The following is a 22,507-nucleotide window of genomic DNA, read 5'->3' as shown; positions in this document are numbered from 1 at the left end:
TGAATATGTCCGTAAACACACCAGCCAGCTGGTCCCGCGCATGCTCTGAGGACGTGGCTAGGGATGCCGTCTGGACCGGCAGCCTTGCGAGGGTTAACACGTTTAAATGTTTTACTCACATTGGCTGCAGTGAAGGAGAGCCTGCAGGTTTTGGTAGCGGCCCGTGCCGGTGGCACTGTATTGTCCTCAAAGCGAGCAAAGAAGTTGTTTAGTTTGTCTGGGAGCAAGACATCGGGGTCCGCGACGGGGCTGGTTTTCGTTTTGTAGTCCGTGATTGACTGTAGACCCTGCCACATACCTCTCGTGTCTGAGCCGTTGAATTGCGACTCTACTTTGTCTCTATACTAGAGGTCGACCGATTAATCAGAATGGCCGATTAATTAGGGCCGATTTCAAGTTTTCATAACAATCGAAAATCTGTATTTCTGGGCGACGATTTGCCAATTTTTGCCAATTTATATTTTTTTAAGTCAGTTAAGAACATTAAGAACATTAAGAACACATTCTTATTTTCAATGACGGCCTAGGAACGGTGGGTGCCTTGTACAGGGGCAGAATGACAGATTTTCACCTTGTCAGCTCGGGGGATTCAATCTTGCAACCTTACAGTTAACTAGTCCAATGCAATAACGACCTGCCTCTCTCTCGTTGCACTCCACAAGGAGACTGACTGCCTGTTATGCAAATGCAGTAAGCCAAGGTAAGTTGCTAGCTAGCATTAAACTTATCTTATAAAAAAATATCCATCATAATCACTAGTTAACTACACATGGTTGATGATATTACTAGATATTATCTAGCGTGTCCTGCGTTGCATATAATCTGACTGACCATACAAGTATCTAAGTATCTGACTGAGCGGTGGTAGGCAGAAGCAGGCACGTAAACATTAATTCAAACAGCACTTTCGTTCGTTTTGCCAGCAGCTTTTCGTTGTGAGTCAAGCATTGCGCTGTTTATGACTTCAAGCCTATCAACTCCCGAGATGAGGCTGGTGTAACCGAAGTGAAATGGCTGACTAGTTAGCATGCGCTAATAGGTTTCACACGTCACTCGCTCTGAGCCTGTGGTTGTTCCCCTTGCTCTGCATGGGTAACGCTGCTTCGATGGTGGCTGTTGTTGGTTGTGTTGCTGGTTCGAGCCCAGGGAGGAGCGAGGAGAGGGACGGAAGCTATACTGTTACACTGGCAATACTAAAGTGCCGATAAGAACATCCAATAGTCAAAGGTTAATGAAATACAAATGGTATAGAGGGAAATAGTCCTATAATTCCTATAATAACTACAACCTAAAACTTCTTACCTGGGAATATTGAAGACTCAAGTTAAAAGGAACCACCAGCTTTCATATGTTCTCATGTTCTGAGCAAGGAACTGAAACGTTACATTTCTTACATAGCACATATTGCACTTTTACTTTCTTCTTCAACACTTTTTGTTTTTACATTATTTAAACCAAATTGAACATGTTTCATTATTTACTTAAGGCTAAATTGATTTTATTGATGTATTATATTAAGTTAAAATAAGTGTTCATTCAGTATTGTTGTAATTGTCATTATTAATCGATTAATCGGTATCGTCCTCCGATAATCGGTATCTGCGTTGAAAAATCATAATCGGTTGACCTCTACTCTATACTGATGCTTAGCCTTGCGGAGGGAATAGCTACACTGTTTGTATTGGTCATGTTTCCGGTCACCTTGCCCTGATTAAAAGCAGTGGTTCGAGCTTTCAGTTTTGCGCGAATGCTGCCATCAATCCACTGTTTCTGGTTTGGGAAGGTTTTAATGGTCGCGGTGGGTACAACATCATCGATGCACTTTGTTGTTGTTCGATTCTATCCGGAACATATCCCAGTCCACGTGATCGAAGCAATCTTGACCCGTGGAATCAGATTGGTCTGACCAGCATTGAACAGACCTGAGCATGGGTGTATCCTGTTTCAGTTTCTGTCGGGGGGGAGGTAGATAATGCGGTCTGCATTTGATTGTAAGAAATTCTAGGTCAGGTGAACAAAAGGACTTAAGTTCCTGTATGTTGTTATGATCACACCACGACTTGTTAATCATAAGGTATACACCCCCGCCCTTCTTCTTACCAGAGAGATGTTTGTTTCTGTCGGCGCGATCAGTGAAGAAACCAGGTGGCTGTACCAACTCTGATAACGTATCCCAAGTGAGCCATGTTTCCGTGAAACAGAGAATGTTACAATCTCTGCTGTCTCTCTGGAAGGCAACCCATGTTCGGATTTTGCCTTCCTTGTTGTCAAGAGACTGGACATTGGCGAGTAGTATAGTCAGGAGCGGTGGCCGATGTGCCCATCTACGGAGCCTGACCAGAAAACCGCTCTGTCTGCCCCTTCTGCTGCCTTTGTTTTGGGTCGCCTGCTGGGATCTGATCCATCGTCCTCGGTGGTGGACCGAACAGAGGATCTGCTTTGGGAAAGTCGTATTCCTGGTCATAATTTTGGTAAATTGACATTGCTCTTATATCCAATATTTCCTCCCGGCTGTATGTAAAAAGACTTAAGATTTCCTGGGGTAGCAGTGTAAGAAATAATACATGAAAAAAAAAAAATACTGCATAGTTTCCTAAGAACGCTAAGCATAGATTAAGGACGATCCAGCTTGTAGTGACCTGGTATACTTATTTTAAGTATTATGTTTATAAATAGATCGCAGTATCACCTCAATATGGAATTTGCTTTCCGCTATATCTAGCCCTTAAAATGTCTGCCATATAACTGTGCTCAAGAGAAGCCTCAGGTAGCTTACGCCAGGTGCATTCATGTAATGTTATTTTTAAGTTACAATTAAATACTAAAAGGTACTTACGTGTCCGAAGTCTAAGAAGTATCCTAAGATACTAATATACACTACATTGATACTAATATACGCTACAAAAGTATGTGGGCACCCCTTCAAATGAGTGGATTCGGCTATTTCCACCTTCCAACAAATCAGTTCATCACATTTCTGCCCTGCTAGAGCTGCCCCGGTCAACTGTAAGTGCTGTTATTGTGACGTGGAAACGTCTAGGAGCAACAACGGCTCAGCCACCAAGTAGTAGGCCACACAAGATCAAGAAGAGCGTAGTGCGTAAAAATCATCTGTCCTCCGACGCTCGTCGGATATGGCAGGGCTTGCAAACTATTACAGACAACAAAGGGAAGCTAAATTACTTCTATGCTCGCTTCGAGGCAAGCAATACTGAAGCATGCATGAGAGCATCAGATGCTCAGGACGACTGTGTGATCACCTCTCCATAACCAATGTGAGTAAGGCCTTTAAACAGGTAAACATTCACAAGGCCGCAGGGCCAGACAGATTACAGGTGTCTTCACTGACATTTTCAACCTGTCCCTGACTGAGTCTGCAATACCAACATGTTTCAAGCAGACCACCATAGTCCCTGTGCCCAAGAACACTAAGGTAACCTGTCTAAATGACTACCGACCCATAGCACTCACGTCTATAGCCAGGAAGTGCTTTGAAAGGCTGGTCATGACTCACATCAACATCATTATCCCAGAAACCCTAGACGCACTCCAATTTGCATAACGCCCCAACAGATCCACAGATGATGCAATCTCTATTGCACTCCACACCGCCCTTTCCCACCTAGACAAAAGGAACACCTACGTGAGAATGCTAGTGCCCTCAAAGCTCATCACTAAGCTAAGGACCCTGGGACTAAACTCCTCCCTCTGCAACTGGATCCTAGACTTCCTGACGGGCCGCCCCCAGGTGGTAAGGGTAGGTAACAACACATCTGCCACACTGATCCTCAACACGGGGGCCCCTCAGGGGTAAGTGCTCAGTCCCATCCTGCACTCTCTGTTCACTCATGACTGCATGGCCAAGCACGACTCCAACACCATCATTACGTTTGCCAACGACACAACAGTGGTAGGCCTGATCACAGACAACGATGAGACAGCCTATAGGGAGAAGGTCAGAGACCTGGCTGTGTGGTGCCAGGATAACAACCTCTCCCTCAATATGATCAAGACAAAGGAGATGATTGTGGACTACATCACCAACAAACTTTCATGGTCCAAACACATCAAGACAGTTGTGAAGAGGGCATGACAAAGCCTATTCCCCCTCAGGAGAAAGAAAATATTTGGCAAGAGTCCTAAGATCCTAAAAAAGTTCTACAACTGCACCATCGAGAGCATCCTGACTGTTTGCATCACTGATTGGTATGGCAACTGCTCGGCCTCCGACGGCCCAGTACATCACATACTGGGGCACAACTCAGCAGACAGACCTCATCTTATCGTGTGAGGCCTCATCGTATGGTGTGGGGGTGGTTCTATCACACCAGATGGAGAATGGAGCTTTACATTCACTATTGTGACCGACCATAAGCCTTTGAGTTCTATGTTCCATGAACAAAAGCCAGTACCACAAATAGTATCTCCAAGAGTTCATCGTTGGGCTGTGTGGCTCAGGGCCTATGAGTACAGAATAATCTACAAGCCAGGTAGATACCATGGGAACGCTAATGCTCTGAGTAGACTGCCCGTTCCAGAAATCATCGCTCAGGAAGGAGAAAATTAGCAAGTCTTGATGACTGATGTGTTTAATGATGCACTGGTGAACACAGAACAAATCAGGCAATGGACTTTAAAGGATGTAACGCTATCACAAGTGCATGAATTTATCCTGAAAGGAATGCCTACAGTGACAGAGCCTGAGATAATGCCTTACTATGCTCGCCGCTTGGCCTTGAGTGTTCGAGATGGGTGTGTACGTACTATGGGGTTCAAGAGTAGTTATCCCACCACAAGGGCGGAGTATGCTACTGTAGTTGTTGCACCGGTCGCATCCAGGTACATCGAGAATGAAAGGCCAAGCGAGGTGACCAAAGATGGACAAGGATGTGGAAAATGAGGTCAGCCTGTGTACAGATTGTCAGAGTAACAGGAAGTCACCCCCCACCGTGCCATTACATCCATGGAAATGGCCAGGAAACCCATGGACACGACTACATGTGGACTACGCTGGATCCTTCCTAGGAAAAATATTCCTTGTGTTGATCAATTCTCATTCGAAGTGGATGAATGTTACCCCATGAGCACATCACCATCGCACGCTATGATTGAGACGTTGAGATAAAGCTTCAGTGTCATGGGATTGCCTCAAATGTTGGTTAGCGACAATGCTACTTGTTTCACAAGCACACAAGTTTCATGAAGCAAAATGGAATTCAGCATGTAACGTCATCCCCTTTTCACCCATCTTCAAATGGATTAGCAGAACGTGCGGTTCAGAACTTGAAATCAAATCAAATAAAATATATTTATATAGCCCTTCTTACATCAGCTGATATTTCAAAGTGCTGTACAGAATCCCACCTAAAACCCCAAACAGCAAGCAATGCAGGTGTAGAAGCACGGTGGCTAGGAAAAACTCCCTAGAATGGCCAGAACCTAGGAAGAAACCTAAAGAGGAAGCAGGCTATGAGGGGTGGCCAGTCCTCTTCTGGCTGTGCCAGTTGGAGATTATAACAGAACATGGCCAAGATGTTCAAATGTTCATAAATGACCAGCATGGTCAGATAATAATAATCACAGTAGTTGTCGAGGGTGCAACAAGTCAGCACCTCAGGAGTAAATGTCAGTTGGCTTTTCATAGCAGATCATTTAGAGTATCCCTACCGCTTCTGCTGTCTCTAGAGAGTTGAAATCAGCAGGTCTGGGACAGGTAGCACGTCCGGTGAACAGGTCAGGGTTCCATAGCCGCAGGCAGAACAGTTGAAATTGGAGCAGCAGCACGGCCAGGTGGACTGGGGACAGCAAGGAGTCATCATGCCAGGTAGTCCTGAGGCATGGTCCTAGGGCTCAGGTCCTCTGAGAGAGAGAAAGAGAGAATTAGAGAGAGCATACTTAGACAGGAACCCAGACAGGAAGGTCACGTCAGTGACTCAACCCACTCAAGTGACGCACCACTCCTAGGGACGGCATGGAAGAGCACCAGTAAGCCAGTGACTCAGCCCCTGTAATAGGGTTAGAGGCAGAGAATCCCAGTGGAGAGAGGGGAACCGGCCAGGCAGAGACAGCAAGGGCAGTTCGTTGCTCCAGAGCCTTTCCATTCACCTTCACACTCCTGGGCCAGACTACACTCAATCATATGACCTACTAAAGAGATGAGTCTTCAATAAAGACTTAAAGGTTGAGAGAGAGTCTGCGTCTCTCACATGGGTAGGCAGACCATTCCATCAAAATTGAGCTCTATAGGAGAAAGCCCTTCCTCCAGCTGTTTGCTTAGAAATTCTAGGGACAATTAGGAGGCCTGCATCTTGTGACCGTAGCATATGTGTAGGTATGTACAGCAGGACCAAATCGGAAAGATAGGTAGGAGCAAGCCCATGCAATGCTTTGTAGGTTAGCAGTAAAACCTTGAAATCAGCCCTGGCCTTAACAGGAAGCCAGTGTAGGGAGGCTAGCACTGGAGTAATATGATATTTTTTGGGGGTTCTAGTCAAGAGAGTGGCAGTGGTGTGGATAGGGGGGGGGGGGGCAATGCAAATAGTCTGGGTAGCCATTTGACTAGATGTTCAGGAGTTTTAAGGTTTGGGGGTAGAAGCTGTTTAGAAGCCTCTTGGACCTGGACTCGGCGCTCCGGGACCGCTTGCCGTGCGGTAGCAGAGGGAACAGGCTGTGACTAGGTTAGCTGGAGACATTGACCATTTTTAGGGCCTTCCTCTGACACCTCCTGGTATAGAGATCTTGGATGGCAGGAATCTTGGCCCCGGTGATGTACTGGTCAGTTCGCACTACCCTCTGTAGTGCCTTGCGGTCGGAGGCCGAGCAGTTGCCATACCAGGCAGTGATGCAATCAGTCAGGATGCTCTCGATGGTGCAGCAGTAGAACCTTTTGAGGATCTGAGGACATATGCCAAACATATTCAGTCTCCTGAGGGGGAATAGGTTTTGTCGTGCCCGCTTCACGACTGTCTTGGTGTGCTTGGACCATGTTAGTTTGTTGGTGATGTGGACACCAAGGAACTTGAAGCTCTCAACCTGCTCCACTGAAGCTCCGTCGATGAGAATGGGGGCGTGCTAGGTCCACGCAACTTATTATGTGACTTGTTAATCACATTTTTACTCCGGAACTTAATTAGGCTTGCCATAACAAAGAGGTTGAATACTAATTTTTAAACCTCCAATATGTAACTTTTTGGGAGATCTGATCACATTTACATAGAAATGTGTTTTATAGATATGTCATTCTCATTGAAAGTAAGTCTAAGGAATGGTCGATTTGTTCTATGCACACAATTTCTATACTTGCTGGTTTTAAGTTACATTTTGGCATCTTTTACTTACGGGTTTTGTACACTAGCTTCAAACAGTTTGAAAATACAATATTTTTGGTAATGAAAAGATATTTCACAGAGGTTAAGACAGCAATTCTCCACACTATACTTGCTTGTTTTGTCACATACACTGAAATTAGGCAAACTATTTGAATTTTAGCAATCAGGAAATGGCGGAGAGATTTCTTCATAGTGAATCTTTAATTAATTCGTTTTAAAAAATCTAAAAACCGAATTCCACTTTGACGTTATGGGTTATTGTGTGAAGGCAAGTGACAAAAAAAATGCTGAATGCTGAATTGAATGTCATTGACAAAACAGAAAGGTGTCAATGTTTTTATTCTTTTTTACAAACATCCTTTCTGAATTTTAAAGTAATCCAATAAGTAATCATCTACTTTTTCAAAAGTATCTGTAATCTGATTACAATATTTGTGCTCAGATTACAGTATTTTTAAAATCAGATGTAGAGGTTATTCCCCAACCCTGGTCACTCTCTGGATAAGAGTGTCTCCTAAATGAGCAAAATCTAACTAAATGAAAAAGGATAGAATGTGGGTAGAGAAAAAAACTAAACAATACGGCCAGAGATGGATTGTTTTAAAATTTGGGGCGGCAGGTAGCCTAGTGGTTAAAGCGTTGGACAAGTGACCGAAAGTTTGAAGGATCGAATCTCCGAGCTGACAAGGTACAAATCTGTCGTTCTGCCCCTGAACAAGGCAGTTAACCCACTGTTCCTAAACCGTCTTTGAAAATAGGAATTTGTTCTTAACTAACTTGCCTTGTTAAATAAATACAAAAGTTACAGAAACTCCTCACGTGACAAGAAATATAACTTAAGTGTGACGTAGACAACCGGAAGCCAATGGAAAACCGATTGATCTGGACGAGGCTGTTGATTGGCTGGTTCAAATGGCGAGAAACTTTAAACGGTTACGCCAACCCTCATTTGTTATTTTGCGCTCGCGACGTTGCAGTTCAGCTGACTGCTCACTCAATTTCCATTACGCGTTGGTTGTGTTTAAGAGGTACGTTATAATATTTTGTATTTGAATGGACATCTCTTTTGTGTCTAATTTACCCAGAGAATTTTGATCAACAGTAAACTTACAATAGCTAGCTAACGTTACCTGGTCGACTAATGCTAACATTACTTTTCATAGCTAACTTCAATACACAATTTCTGGTGTTAATTTAGATTGTATATAGCTCTCGCGTGTTTACTGTAATAACGTATATTTTGTCGCTACGCAGTTAAATGTGTTTGTGAATGAATAACCTAACTAACTTTGATAGCCCCATTTGAACAACTCACAACATGCATTTAATCTGCTTGTTTAGGCGGAGACAATAGGTGCGGTGATGGATGCTGAGATGGCGCAGAGTGAATCGGCTAGTCACTACGAATTCGATGCACCGTCACATGTCATTGATTTCCAAGCATTGGATACGGAGGACAACGCAGATATTTGGTTTGGTAAGATGGTTAGCAACCTGTGCTTGTGAACAATATTTTGAATGTCATTTAATTCTACGTGGGCCTCAAGTAGAATTCAATGAAATTAAAAATGTGAGGGCACAAGTGATCGTTTGGCTCAGGAACTTCAAGTGAAAGTTGAATAAAATTATATTTGCACTTTACCTGTTTTGCGTGTGTTTGGTCCTTTTTCAGGTAGGAATGAGACAATGAGCACAAGATTAAAATGCATGCAGGAGACTCACTCATGGGTGTAGAGTTCCTGCACATGCTTCAGGTGATCGCAGTCTTAATGACCTACCAGGCTTTGAAACGTTTATGTAATTACACTTTCTGGTGGAAATATGGTCTCACAATCATACCTGCAGAAGGACCAACTGCAAAGAACTTCAGTCAATTAAGTTAACCATTTTATCCAATATACTGGCTTGTAGAGGTATTGAGAGAACTTTAGCTGACTGAATGCAATTCAACTTCAGGTCTCCAGGCTAGTAAGAATGGTGCTTCCTGGGATGAATGCATGTATTTCAATGTTTGTCAGCATGCTCCAATGGGGGCCTGACTACATGCTTTTGAAGTGGCAAACTTGCCAAATTCTTGAATATCCACAATGTATTCCTGAATCATTTTATGCTCTGCAGACCAATGTGCTGGCCAGGATGAGAGACTGTTTGGCCATCTTGCCACCCCAAACAGAAACAACATACCATTTGGTGCGACCCCCAAAGCACACTTGCCCAGGGCGATTGTCTCTCCCAGGGTGAAAGAGAACTCAGACTTGGGTTGGTACTTTTGACAGTTGTGATCTATCTAGGCTAGATACATTCACAAATTGACTAACTATTGTGTAATGTGCTAATTACTCATGTTTCCACAATAGAAGCCCCAAGCACGTCCTCTGTGCCCGCCACAGCAGGTGCTCAGAGCACGTACTCCAACATTGTCACATCCTGGGGAAATAGGCCAGCACCGGTAGCTGCCCCACCAAAAAAGGGACCGCCTGCCCGAACACACAGGTATTTTGTTTCTAGAACACTTAGCTAACATCTTGTTTGAGAGTTTTGTGAGGCTCCACATTGAGTTTTCACAAACCCATAGATCATTTATTGCAGCTTTCATCCTGCTACATATATGGGTGTTCAGAATATTTTGTTTATTGCAAAAGTTAAAAGGAAAGATCACAAGGATAAAAAGGTTTACTCTAATGTATTGTCTCTGTTCCGAAACAAGCTTCTGCCTGTTTAGCTGTAGACCAGTCCAGTAATAAATTAAGTTCTAGTTGTCTTTGACCGACAGTGAGGGGGGGGGAGTATTTGATCCCCTGCTGATTTTGTACATTTGCCCACTGACAAATACTTTTAATGGTAGGTTTATTTGAACAGTGAGACAGAATAACAAAAAAATTCCAGGAAACGCATGTTAGATTGGTTTGCATTTTAATGAGGGAAATATTTGACCCCTCTGCAAAACATGACTTAGTACTTGGTGGCAAAACCCTTGTTGGAAATCAGAGGTTTCTTGTAGTTGGCCACCAGGTTTTCACACATCTCGGGAGGTATTTTGTCCCACTCCTCTTTGCAGATCTTCTCTAAGTCATTGAGGTTTCGAGGATGAAGTTTGGCAACTTGAACCTTCAGCTCCCTCCACAGATTTTCTATGGCATTACGGTCTGGAGACTGGCTAGGCCACTCCAAGACCTTAATGTGCTTCTTCTTGAGCCACTCCTTTGTTGCCTTGGCTGTGTGTTTTTGGTCATTATCATGCTGGAATACCCATCCACGACCCATTTTCAATGCCCTTGCTAAGGGAATGAGGTTCTCACCCAAGATTTGGCGGTACATGGCCCCGTCCATCGTCCCTTTGATGCGGTGAAGTTGTCCTGTCCCCTTAGCAGAAAAACATCCCCAAAGCAGAATGTTTCTATCTCCATATTTGACGGTGGGGATGGTGTTCTTGGGGCCACAGGCATCATTCCGACTCCTCCAAACACGGCGAGTTGAGTTGATGCCAAAGAGCTCCATTTTGGTTTCATCTGACTGCAACACTTTCACCCAGTTGTCCTCTGAATCATTCAGATGTTCATTGGCAAACTTCAGATGGGAATGTATGTGCTTTCTTGAGCAGGGGGACCTTGCGGGGCTGCAGGATTTCAGTCCTTCACAGTGTAGTGTGTTACCAATTGTTTTCTTGGTGACTATGGTCCCAGCTGCCTTGTAGTTCTGGGCTGATTCCTCACCGTTCTCATGATCATTGCAACTCCATGAGGTGAGATCTTGCATGGAGCCCCAGGCCGAGGGAGATTGACAGTTATTTTGTGTTTCTTCCATTTGCGAATAATCTCACCAACTGTCACCTTCTCACCTAACTGCTTAGCGATGGTCTTGTAGCCCATTTCAGCCTTGTGTAGGTCTACAATCTTGTCTCTGACATCCTTGGAGAGCTCTTTGGTCTTGGCCATGGTGGAGAGTTTGGAATCTTGATTGCTTCTGTGGACAGTTTTCTTTTAAGAGTGTGCTCCTAATCTCAGCTCGTTACCTGTATAAAAGACACCTGGGGGCCAGAAATCTTTCTGATTGAGACTGGGTCAAATACTTATTTCCCTCATTAAAATGCAAATCAATTTATAACATTTTTGACAGGTGTTTTTCTGGATTTGTTATTCTCTCTCACTGTTCAAGTAAACCTACCATTAAAATTAGACTGATCATTTCTTTGTCTGTGGGCAGACGTACAAAATCAGCAGGGGATCACATACTTTTTCCCTCGCTGTAACTAGTCAGCATTAGACCAACCAACTGTATGCTTCCAAGTGGCAATCCTGTTTCTTCACTGAAGGGTGTTAAAACGCAAAGATGCAGCCAGCAATGAGGAAGGACCGCACACGGCCCCTGAAGCCGCACCACCTGTTAAGAAGCTGAAAAGGTCTGTAAACATTTGCACTATCCTGCCACCTGTCTATTGTTATCATGAGCAACTTTGTGCCTAGGATTATTAAATCCAGCCCTGGATGTAATCATGTTAGTCATCAGTCTAACTGTTTACAGCTCAAACCCAACTGCTGTAAGAACCTTTCGCCCACGTCGAAGGTAAACAACTGGAGGGTCTTCCCCCCCCCCCTTTCCACCACGGTGAAAATGTTTAGGGGGGTGGCTATTTCGGCATGGTCGAAATGCTTCATTTTTGGGATTGGTATTATAAACAAAAATTGGCTGTTGGTCAATAGTGACTGTGCCAATGTATTGCTTTTTCACATGCAGATAGAGTTTTGTCCCCTTTGCATGAATACGCTTTTAGTGTAAGGACTGTTTAATAATTAACCTTGACCAATTGTCTTGTGGAGAAAAGTAACCCGACTGTCTTGGTTTGTCCGTTTCCCAGGAGCTTATTACTACCCCCCAGACGCAGTGGTGGTGTCCGTTCTAGTGTGCGACTCAACCCCAGAGTAGCCAACCAGGCCCGGCCCGCTGCAGCTGCCGCGAACACCACACAGTAAGGCATTCTATCTCTAATGGATTCAGCAATTAGCCAAGGAGGCACCATGACCTGACATTGGGGCCGACAAGCCTGTCAGTCCTTTCGTCCATGGCTACGTTAAGGAATTTGAGTTTACATTTCCCTGGGCACATCCAACAGTGTAATAGCCCTTATGCAACTAACCAAATGTTTGCACATATGGCTAGGACAAAAGCCTCCACAACCAGTAGTTCTCTAGGACCAGGATTGTAGAATACTGCCTTTGAAGGTTAATATCCCTAGATTGTGTGTTCACCCAGGCATAAGAGCTCTGAGCAGCAGGAGATGGTGACCATCAAGACTCTTCAGAAGGAGGTGGCTGACAACCGGAAGAGGAACATGGCCAGCTACAGGGCAGCCTTGGCAGGCAGTAAGTAACCCTTCCTTTCTTACTACGAGTGAAGCGTTGCAAATCTTCCTGACTTAACTTCTCTGGGATAGGCGGGATGCTTGCGTCCCACTTGGCCAGTAGCCAGGGAAAATGCAGAGCGCCAAATAAGACTATACAAATCTAACTTTCATTAAATCACACTTTTAAGACACCAAATTAAAGCTACACTTGTTGTGAATCCAGCCAACATGTCAGATTTCAACAAGGCTTTTCAGCGACAGCATAAGATGCTATTATCTGATGGCACAACAGTAAACAAAGAGTAGCCTATTTCAACCCTGCAGGTGCGACAACGCATAAATAAAATATAAATCATGCTTTACCTTTGCCGAGCTTCTTTTGTTGGCACTCCAATATGTCCCATAAACACCACAAATGGTCATTTTGTTCAATTTATTCTGTTGCAATATGTCCATTTATTTGACGGGTTTGATCCAGAAAAACACAGCTTCCAATTTGCGCAATGTCACTACAAAACATCTCAAACTACTTTTGGTAGGAACTGCAAACACATACCCTTAGAAATCTGGTTTCCCAATAAACTCATTGAATAGACAGTGACTTAAAAAAATTAATCTGAATGGTTTTGCCTGCTACATAAGTTATGTTATACTCACAGACATGATTCAAACAGTTTTAGAAACTTCCGGGTGTTTTCTATCCAAATCTACTAATAATATGCGTATCTTTATATTCTGGGGATGAGTAGCGGGAAGTTGAATTTGGGCACGCTATTTATCCAAAAGTGAAAATGCTGCCCCCTATCCCGAAGAAGTTGTTATTAAGAGGGATTTCATCTTGTCATTCAGGTCAGCTCCCTAAGAAGCTGGCTCTGGCCACCACCGTACCCAAAGAGTTCAACTTCAGCACAGATGGACGCGTCAAGGCGGGCACTGCATCAACCCACAGGGAGGTGGACTTCACTGCTCAGCTCCGCAAGCACCCGTCCTCCCCCGTAAGTAGCTAGCCTTCTGTTTGGCCACATCGCTGCTATGGCTGTTAAAAGGATGGTTCACACAAGCAAATATATAATTTCCCACTTACCTAGGTTGTTAATTCACCAGGCATATTTTGGATTATTTGTTTTAATTCCTCTCCTGAATTATTTCCTTCTCAGACCAAGGCGCCAAAAGGTGCCACTGTTCCCAAGCCCTTCAACCTGTCCACTGGCAGCAAGAAGAAGGTGGAGGACCCTGTCCCCTTCATGCCCATGGCCCAACAGATCGAGCTGTTCCAGAAACGGACTCCGACCCGCTACCACCTTCGTAGTCGACAGAGCCAAGAGAGGGGTGCGTATGGTAGCTTTGGCATTGTTGTACATTACAGATGAGTGGCTTTCACATAGCATGGCTGGGATTCATGAGAAGTGTGATGTTGGGGAGGGGGGTGGCAACCAATTACAATCTCATCTCCTTCAGGCCCGTCGCCTGTGAAGAGTGAGCAGCTTAAGATCACCCACCCTCACACCCCCCAGCTGATGACCCGACAGAGGAGCCGTCCCACGGCGGTCAAGAGCAGCGCTGAACTGGAGGCCGAAGAGCTCCAGAAACTCCAACAGTGAATCCACACTTATGGCTTCTTCACACTCTATCCTTCTACCCTCTGCATAGTAGTTATTAGACTGTTGGGTTACTTTTACCTGTGTGTACTCCCAATGAGACTTGAACAAAGCCAAAATGTTTACTGGTGCTCCAGCTCATCCATAGTCCAACAACCTTCAGCTTGAGGCCTGTTCAGAAGGACAGAACTTTCAGATAGTAATACATTGTGTAGAACCAATATGATTGTTCGACTAGGGAATTGTCTCTACTTATTCTATTGCTATTTGCAATTTTCAGAACACTGTCATTTAATAAATTAATCCACCCCTGTCCTGTATATTCCAGGTTTAAGTTCAAGGCCCTGGGGCTGAACAGGAAGATCCTGGAGGGGGCACTGAACCCCAAGAAGCCGACTGTGAAGGAGTCCACGCACCCAGAGGTATTCCATATGCACATGGACAAGAGACTTGCGGAGCGGCAAGCCAGCAAGAAGCCAGATGAGCCTGAGGAGCAGCACACCTTCCACTCCCGCCCGCTGCCTGTCAGGATCCTAGAGGAGGTGGTGGTGAGTGCTACACGACCATTTTTTTTACTGGATTGTCATGACTTTTTACACTGGATTTGTTGTACAGTTTGTTTCACGTCTGCTCTTTAAGCAAAGGAGAACCGAAGAAGGGCACCCAGGCTAGTAGTATGAGGTGTTCCATACTATCTATTTAAAGTGTTCTAGCACTGGTGTAACACTGACTGTATATAAGATGTGATGGCTCCGTTATTAATGGTCTACCCACACCTTTTGGTTCACAGGGTGTCCCGGAAAAGAAGGTGCAGTGTCCCACTGTTCCAGAGTCCCCTGCATGGGCCCTGAAGAGGAAGTGCATGGACAGAAAAGTGGAGGAGGTGAAACCCCCAGCCCCGCTCAAGGCCCATGCTGTGCCCCACTTTGGCCTGCCCTTTCTGCCTAAGCTCCAGGACAAGACCCAGGTGGAGGTGTGCCCCTTCTCCTTTGAAGAGCGGGAGCGTGAGAGGCGGGTGCTGAAAGAGAAGAGGCTGGAGGAGCTGAGGCACGAAGAGGTAGCCCCATTAACTGCCTTAAAATAGTTCAGATTTCTCCTTGCGTATCATTTGCCTTACATTCTATCAATATGGGTAGACCTGATGAATGATGGCATTACAGATGCAGTTGCCTGTCATTAAATGGCGGTGAGAAGTTTTTATTTTTGAACTCTTTGTAAGACTTCTCAATCATTTGTTTGGGATATTTTTATTAATTTTTTTATTTAACCTTTATTTAACCAGGTAGGCTAGTTGAGAACAAGTTCTCATTTGCAACTGCGACCTGGCCAAGATAAAGCATAGCAGTGTGAGCAGACAACAAAGAGTTACACATGGAGTAAACAATTAACAAGTCAATAACACAGTAGAAACCAAAGGGGGAGTCTATATACAATGTGTGCAAAAGGCATGAGGAGGTAGGGAAATAATTACAATTTTGCAGATTAACACTGGAGTGATGAATGATCAGATGGTCATGTACAGGTAGAGATTGGTGTGCAAAAGAGCAGAAAAGTAAATAAATAAAAACAGTATGGGGATGAGGTAGGTGAAAAAGGGTGGGCTATTTACCAATAGACTATGTACAGCTGCAGCGATCGGTTAGCTGCTCAGATAGCTGATGTTTTTTTTGTTTTTTTTTCACCTTTATTTAACCAGGTAGGCTAGTTGAGAACAAGTTCTCATTTACAACTGCGACCTGGCCAAGATAAAGCATAGCAGTGTGAGCATACAACAAAGAGTTACACATGGAGTAAACAATTAACAAGTCAATAACACAGTAGAAAACAAAGGGGGGGTCTATATACAATATACAATGTGTGCAAAAGGCACCCCCATGTTTGAAGTTGGTGAGGGAGATAAACGTCTCCAACTTCAGCGATTTTTGCAATTCGTTCCAGTCACAGGCAGCAGAGTACTGGAACGAAAGGCGGCCAAATGAGGTGTTGGCTTTAGGGATGATCAGTGAGATACACCTGCTGGAGCGCGTGCTATGGCTGGGTGTTGCCATCGTGACCAGTGAGCTGAGATAAGGCGGAGCTTTAACTAGCATGGACTTGTAGATGACCTGGAGCCAGTGGGTCTGGCGACGAATATGTAGCGAGGGCTCGCCGACTAGAGCATACAAGTCGCAGTGGTGGGTGGTATAAGGTGCTTTAGTGACGAAACGGATGGCACTGTGATAGACTGCATCCAGTTTGCTGAGTAGAGTGTTGGAAGCCATTTTGTAGATGACATCGCCGAAGTCGAGGATCGGTAGAATAGTCAGTTTTACTAGGGTAAGCTTGGCGGCGTGAGTGAAGGAGGCTTTGTTGCGGAATAGAAAGCCGACTCTTGATTTGATTTTCGATTGGAGATGTTTGATATGAGTCTGGAAGGAGAGTTTGCAGTCTAGCCAGACACCTAGGTACTTATAGACGTCCACATATTCTAGGTCGGAACCATCCAGGGTGGTGATGCTAGTCGGGCATGCGGGTGCAGGCAGCGACCGGTTGAAAAGCATGCATTTGGTTTTACTAGCGTTTAAGAGCAGTTGGAGGCCACGGAAGGAGTGTTGTATGGCATTGAAGCTTGTTTGGAGGTTAGATAGCACAGTGTCCAAAGACGAGCCGAAAGTATATAGAATGGTGTCGTCTGCGTAGAGGTGGATCAGGGAATCGCCCGCAGCAAGAGCAACATCATTGATATACACAGAGAAAAGAGTCGGCCCGAGAATTGAACCCTGTGGCACCCCCATAGAGACTGCCAGAGGACCGGACAGCATGCCCTCCGATTTGACACACTGAACTCTGTCTGCAAAGTAATTGGTGAACCAGGCAAGGCAGTCATCTGAAAAACCGAGGCTCCTGAGTCTGCCGATAAGAATATGGTGATTGACAGAGTCGAAAGCCTTGGCAAGGTCGATGAAGACGGCTGCACAGTACTGTCTTTTATCGATGGCGGTTATGATATCGTTGAGTACCTTGAGTGTGGCTGAGGTGCACCCATGACCGGCTCGGAAACCAGATTGCGCAGCGGAGAAGGTGCGGTGGGATTCGAGATGGTCAGTGACCTGTTTGTTGACTTGGCTTTCGAAGACCTTAGATAGGCAGGGCAGGATGGATATAGGTCTGTAACAGTGAGTCCAGGGTGTCTCCCCCTTTGAAGAGGGGGATGACTGCGGCAGCTTTCCAATCCTTGGGGATCTCAGATGATATGAAAGAGAGGTTGAACAGGCTGGTAATAGGGGTTGCGACAATGGTGGCAGATAGTTTCAACAAATGAGGGTGCCTGGGGACATGCAGGGCCTGGGTTTACCTCCACATCACCCGCGGAACAGAGAAGGAGTAGTATGAGGGTGCGGCTAAAGGCTATCAAAACTGGTCGCCTAGAGCGTTGGGGACAGAGAATAAGAGGAGCAGGTTTCTGGGCATGGTAGAATATATTCAGGGCATAATGCGCAGACAGGGGTATGGTGGGGTGCGGGTACAGCGGAGGTAAGCCCAGGCACTGGGTGATGAGGGAGGTTGTATCTCTGGACATGCTGGTAGTAATGGGTGAGGTCACCGCATGTGTGGGAGGTGGGACAAAGGAGTTATCAGGGGCGTGAAGAGTGGAACTAGGGGCTCCATTGTGAACTAAAACAATGATAACTAACCTGAACAACAGTATACAAGGCATATTGACATTTGAGAGAGACATACAGCGAGGCATACAGTAATCACAGGTGTTGAATTGGGAAAGCTAGCTAAAACAGTAGGTGAGACAACAGCTAATCAGCTAGCACAACAACAGCAGGTAAAATGGCATAGACTAGGCAACGGGGCCAACAGATAGAACAAACAAGCAGAATGGAGTACCGTGATTAATGGACAGTCCAGCGTGCATCAGCTATGTAGCCAAGAGATCAGTGTCCAGGGGGCAGCGGTGGATGGGGCAGGGAAGCTGGCCTGGCGAGTGTTATCCAGGTTTTTTTTTTTAAACTAGCAATGACTAAATAGCTTGTAGCTAGTTAGCTGGTTAGCTTCTGGAGGTTCTTGAGTGTGTTCTAAAAATAAATAAAAAATAATAGCGATTCCGTATCACATTGAGTGAGGCAGGTTTCCGGAAGGTATAAACAAATTAAAAGTCAAAAGAGATAGAAAGTAAATATGGGTCCGGTGAGCGTTTGAGACGTGGCGATTCAGGCGGTTAGCAGGCCTGTGCTAACAGTTTGTAGGCCCGGGCTAGACAAGGTAGCAGTTAGCAGGCCGAATTAGCAAGCAGGGAGATAGCGAGGGCTAGAGAGTTAGCCTTTGGGGGACGTCGCGATGGGGTGAGTCTGTTTATTCCTCTTCATGCGATGACATCGGTAGACCGGTCGTGGGCACGGGTATTGTAGCTCAGGAGTATGCTACGGTGGTAGCACAGGTGCTGCGGCCGGGCTAGCTTCAAGCTAAGTGGGTGGAAACGCTAGCCAGGAGTAATCAGAGGTTGCGGTTTAGCTAGATAGCTAGTTGCTGAAAAATCCAGCTGAAAGATGTTCCGTTTGCGGTGGGAATCCGGGGATGAAAAATAAATAGGTCCGTTGTGCTCTGGTTAAAGTCGCGTTGTACGAACAGGCGAGAGCTTTCCGAACTACAGGTTAGCTGATGACCGGTTAGCTGGAGACCGCTAGCATACCCGCTGGTTAGCTGGCTAGCTTCAGTTGAGGGGTCCCGAAGTAAATATAACTACTTTAGGAAAAATAGCTACATTGGGTGAGTCGGGTTGCAGGAGAGTATTTGGAAGCTTAGGGTTTAGCAAAATGTTTTCAAAGAGATGTGGAGAAAATATGTAAACGAAAAATAAACGATATATATACAGGGACACGACACGACAGGACGACCTACTGCTACGCCAGAATCATAGCCTTTTGCTGCAAGTTGTAGAGCTAGGAAATGTTGTCCTAACTAGGTGTTGGTCTGACAATATAGCCTGAATGGTTGTCTGTTTAATTATTTAATGTTCTTAACCCCTCAGGCGCCAACGTTCAAGGCCCAGCCACTGCCAGACTTCCATGCGGTGGTCCTGCCAGAGAAAAAGGTGGCTGAGCCCACCAAGCCTGAGCCCTTCAAGCTGCTCCTCGACGAGCGGGGAGCCGCCAAGAATGACCGCTGGGAGCAGATGGTAAGACAACCCTTTAGAATTCATGACCTTCTGTTTGAAACGTCATGCTGTTGCTTTCATACTTTGACCGTATACAGTACAAGGAATAACTAATTGTTTGATTCTGGCACCAGAGTATGTCAGTCTTCATGCATGTTTACAACAAATAGTACAAAATCCTATTACCTGCCCCCATACAGTATTTCCTCTGTTTTGTTCTCAGATGAAGGAGAAACAGAAGCACCAGACAGAGGCAGCCACCTTCAAAGCTCGACCAAACACGGCAATTCACAAAGAGCCGTTCATGCCCAAGAAAGAGAACCGCTCAGTCCTGGGTACGTATGACCACAACTGCCTTGCGCACCTCTGCTTTCTGCACTATGGTGGCCATGGACAACCCTGGTCCTGAACCTGCTAGACTTCTTTATTCAACCCCTAAAATATTTCCACCATTTTTTAAATTTAAGGGGTTCCAACAATTTGTCACCCTGAGCAGTTCTGTTGGATCATTACCCATGTATCGGTTGACCTGGAGCATATTTCTTCCACCACTACGAATAACTGTCTTGTTTTTCTTAAGTCTAATTGCTGGATCAGGGTTGCCTACTCCCTTACATGGGCTTTGTTTGGGGAAACACTGAGCTTGGCTTCTGCACCCCTAACCCTTTTCTTTTTGCTTCCCACCTTTTTCCTTTCCAATTTTTCTCCCACCTTTTGAGAACACCTCACTACCCAAACCCTTTTCACCCCCACCCTCTTTCTATTCCAACCCTATTTCCTTGGCACTCTTTTAGAAGACATTAATAATTCCGTAGTTCCAGAGGTCTTCCAGCTATCCACAGAGCGCCGTGCCAAGGAGCGGCTGGAGTTTGAGCGGGCGGTGAGCGAAAAGGAGGCGATGAGGGCTCGCGTGGAGGAGGCGCAGCGGATGGAGCTGGAGGAGTGCGAGAAGGAGAAAATGTCCAGGCTACGCCAAGAGCAGGTAACTACAAAAACCTTAGACCCCCCCCCCCCCCCCCCCCCCAAAGTTGGTTATGCACTTACAATAACTTTTATTTTACACTTATTTAACTAGGCAAGTCAGTTAAAAACAAATTCTTATATTCAATGATGGCCTAGGAAGAGTGGGTTAACTGCCTGTTCAGGGGCAGGACAACAGATTTTTACCTTGTCAGCTCGGGGATTTGATCTTGCAACCTTCCGGTTACTAGTCCATTTTACAGTAAAATGGCTAATGGGAATCCAAACAGAAGGAAAAAATTGTTGCAGCGTGGTAACACTTGGTGTCCATAGACCATTTATAAACCAGAGCTATTGAAATGAATCATTTCTCTACCTGGGGTGCTGGCTTTTGTTCCAGCACACTCCTGGGTATTATTCCTTGGGCACAAGCTAGGGTATAATCTAGGAGGGACTACCTGAACCTCTTCATGAAACGGTTGTCTGTTACTAAATGTTTACCCTAACTAATACGTCTCTGGTGTCTGCTCCAGCACCAACACACCTGATACAACTAATTAATTGCCCTTTCGGCCCTTCGATATAGTTGAATTAGGTGTTAATGTTTGACTTGTTGGAACAGAAGCCCTGCTTGGACCATGATGTAAACGGGTGCATGGGTGTTTGAACTGCGTCTTAATGTCCGCTCTCTGTCCCTCAGGTCCACAAAGCCCAGCCCATCAGGCGCTACAAACTGCTGGAGCTGAAGAAGAGCGACGTCACACTCACTGTGCCCCAGTCCCCCAACTTTTCTGACCGTTTCCGCATGTAATGGCTGAGGGAAAGATTTTGTGTGTATATATCTCTGTGCTCCGTTTAGTTAGTCTGCCTTTGTAATTAGTTTGTAGCTGTACATTAACTGTGGTTGTGAATTTGTCCACTAGTGTTATACCTTGACTTGTCGAAAGGGTCTGAATCTATTTTTCTCAACCTGTTCTTGTCTTATACTTTCATCATCCTTGATTCAGAAAAGTACATTTGACACGTTTTCAGTTGCAGGTGGTTTTTAACAAAAATAATAATCCTAAGAGCTGGTGAAATCCTACGTTTTGCCCATAGTGAGGAGTTCCCTTGCCATTTTAGCTACCAGACATGCAGTTCCTAACCTCAGATGAAATGACATTTCTATGTGACGTGGCCACGTAGTTCTACACAAGGCATTTCTCTCATGATTTAAAATACATGCGTTGTAATCTTTCTGAATATTCGCTTGCTTTTGGAACCGCCTGCAACTGAACATAAAATACTTTTGTGCTCAATTTGGAAGTAATGTATTGTCAAGAACAAGTTTAGAAAATTTGCTTCTGACCCCTTTCTATTAGGCAAAGTGTAACGCTATTATGGGACAATTCACAAATGTGTTATTGTATAGCGACGTAACTACTTCTAATCCTAACTTCTCATTCATATCTTAATTGTATGTGGCCTGTACTTGTTTGTTCTGATTTACTGTCCAATTTCAATTATGTATAATAAAGTTTTTACTTTTAATGTAGTGAAGATTTAGTTCATACACCAGAATTGACATCCTTACTATCTTTTGAAGTAATATCTGCATACTAAACCAGATTTTAAAAAGCAATGACATAGATTTTTTTGAGTTACAGTTCATGAGCGAATCAGTCAAATGAAATGTATTCACAAGGTCCTAATCTATGGATTTCACATGACTGTGAATACAGATATACAGTGCATTAAAAGAAAAGGGCCTCGATCTTGTCACGGTATTTTTTTGTTGACTGTGCCATCACTAATGCAATTGTGTCCGTAATTTATGCCTGCCCATGCCATAACTCCACCTCCACCATGGGATGACATCAGCAAACCGCTCGCCCACATGACGCCATAGACGTGCTCTGCGGTTGAGGCCGGTTGGACATACAGCCAACTTAATGACCGACTTGTGGTACAGAAATTATCATTAAATTGGCAGCGGGTCTAGTGGCCATTCCTGCAGTCAGTATGCCAATTGCATTCTTATGAGAGGTCTGTGGAATTGTGTTGTGGCAAAACTGCAGACATGTCATAAACTACAGATACCGCTAGTAAGGGGCTAGAAGCGTCTAACAGGGTGAGTTACCGACTGGCTAGGACAGAC

General features: G+C 44.9%; 1 protein-coding gene across 4 annotated transcripts; it reads left to right on the top strand.

Moving 5' to 3' along the window:
• Positions 1 to 8,224: 8,224 nt before the first annotated feature.
• On the top strand, positions 8,225 to 21,900 carry LOC109869237 (targeting protein for Xklp2). Of its 4 annotated transcripts, none has more exons than XM_020459232.2 (17): positions 8,225 to 8,356; positions 8,670 to 8,805; positions 9,447 to 9,587; positions 9,686 to 9,821; positions 11,641 to 11,727; positions 11,850 to 11,891; positions 12,184 to 12,294; positions 12,579 to 12,688; positions 13,519 to 13,664; positions 13,827 to 13,998; positions 14,128 to 14,266; positions 14,596 to 14,815; positions 15,058 to 15,324; positions 19,285 to 19,431; positions 19,634 to 19,745; positions 20,226 to 20,392; positions 21,071 to 21,900. In XM_020459232.2, the coding sequence occupies exons 2-17, from the start codon at positions 8,691 to 8,693 to the stop codon at positions 21,179 to 21,181; spliced, it is 2,223 nt and encodes a 740-aa protein (XP_020314821.1). In that variant the 5' UTR covers positions 8,225 to 8,356; positions 8,670 to 8,690; the 3' UTR covers positions 21,182 to 21,900. The 4 variants fall into 4 exon arrangements, with proteins under 4 accessions (XP_020314821.1, XP_020314820.1, XP_020314823.1 ...); XM_020459231.2 differs by having other exon boundaries at positions 20,205 to 20,392; XM_020459234.2 differs by lacking the exon at positions 11,850 to 11,891.
• The last annotated feature ends 607 nt before the right edge of the window (positions 21,901 to 22,507 follow it).

This window comes from Oncorhynchus kisutch, linkage group LG24 (genome assembly GCF_002021735.2).
Source record: "Oncorhynchus kisutch isolate 150728-3 linkage group LG24, Okis_V2, whole genome shotgun sequence".
Classification (NCBI taxonomy): domain Eukaryota; kingdom Metazoa; phylum Chordata; class Actinopteri; order Salmoniformes; family Salmonidae; genus Oncorhynchus; species Oncorhynchus kisutch.
This window is presented reverse-complemented; position numbering and strand designations above follow the sequence as displayed.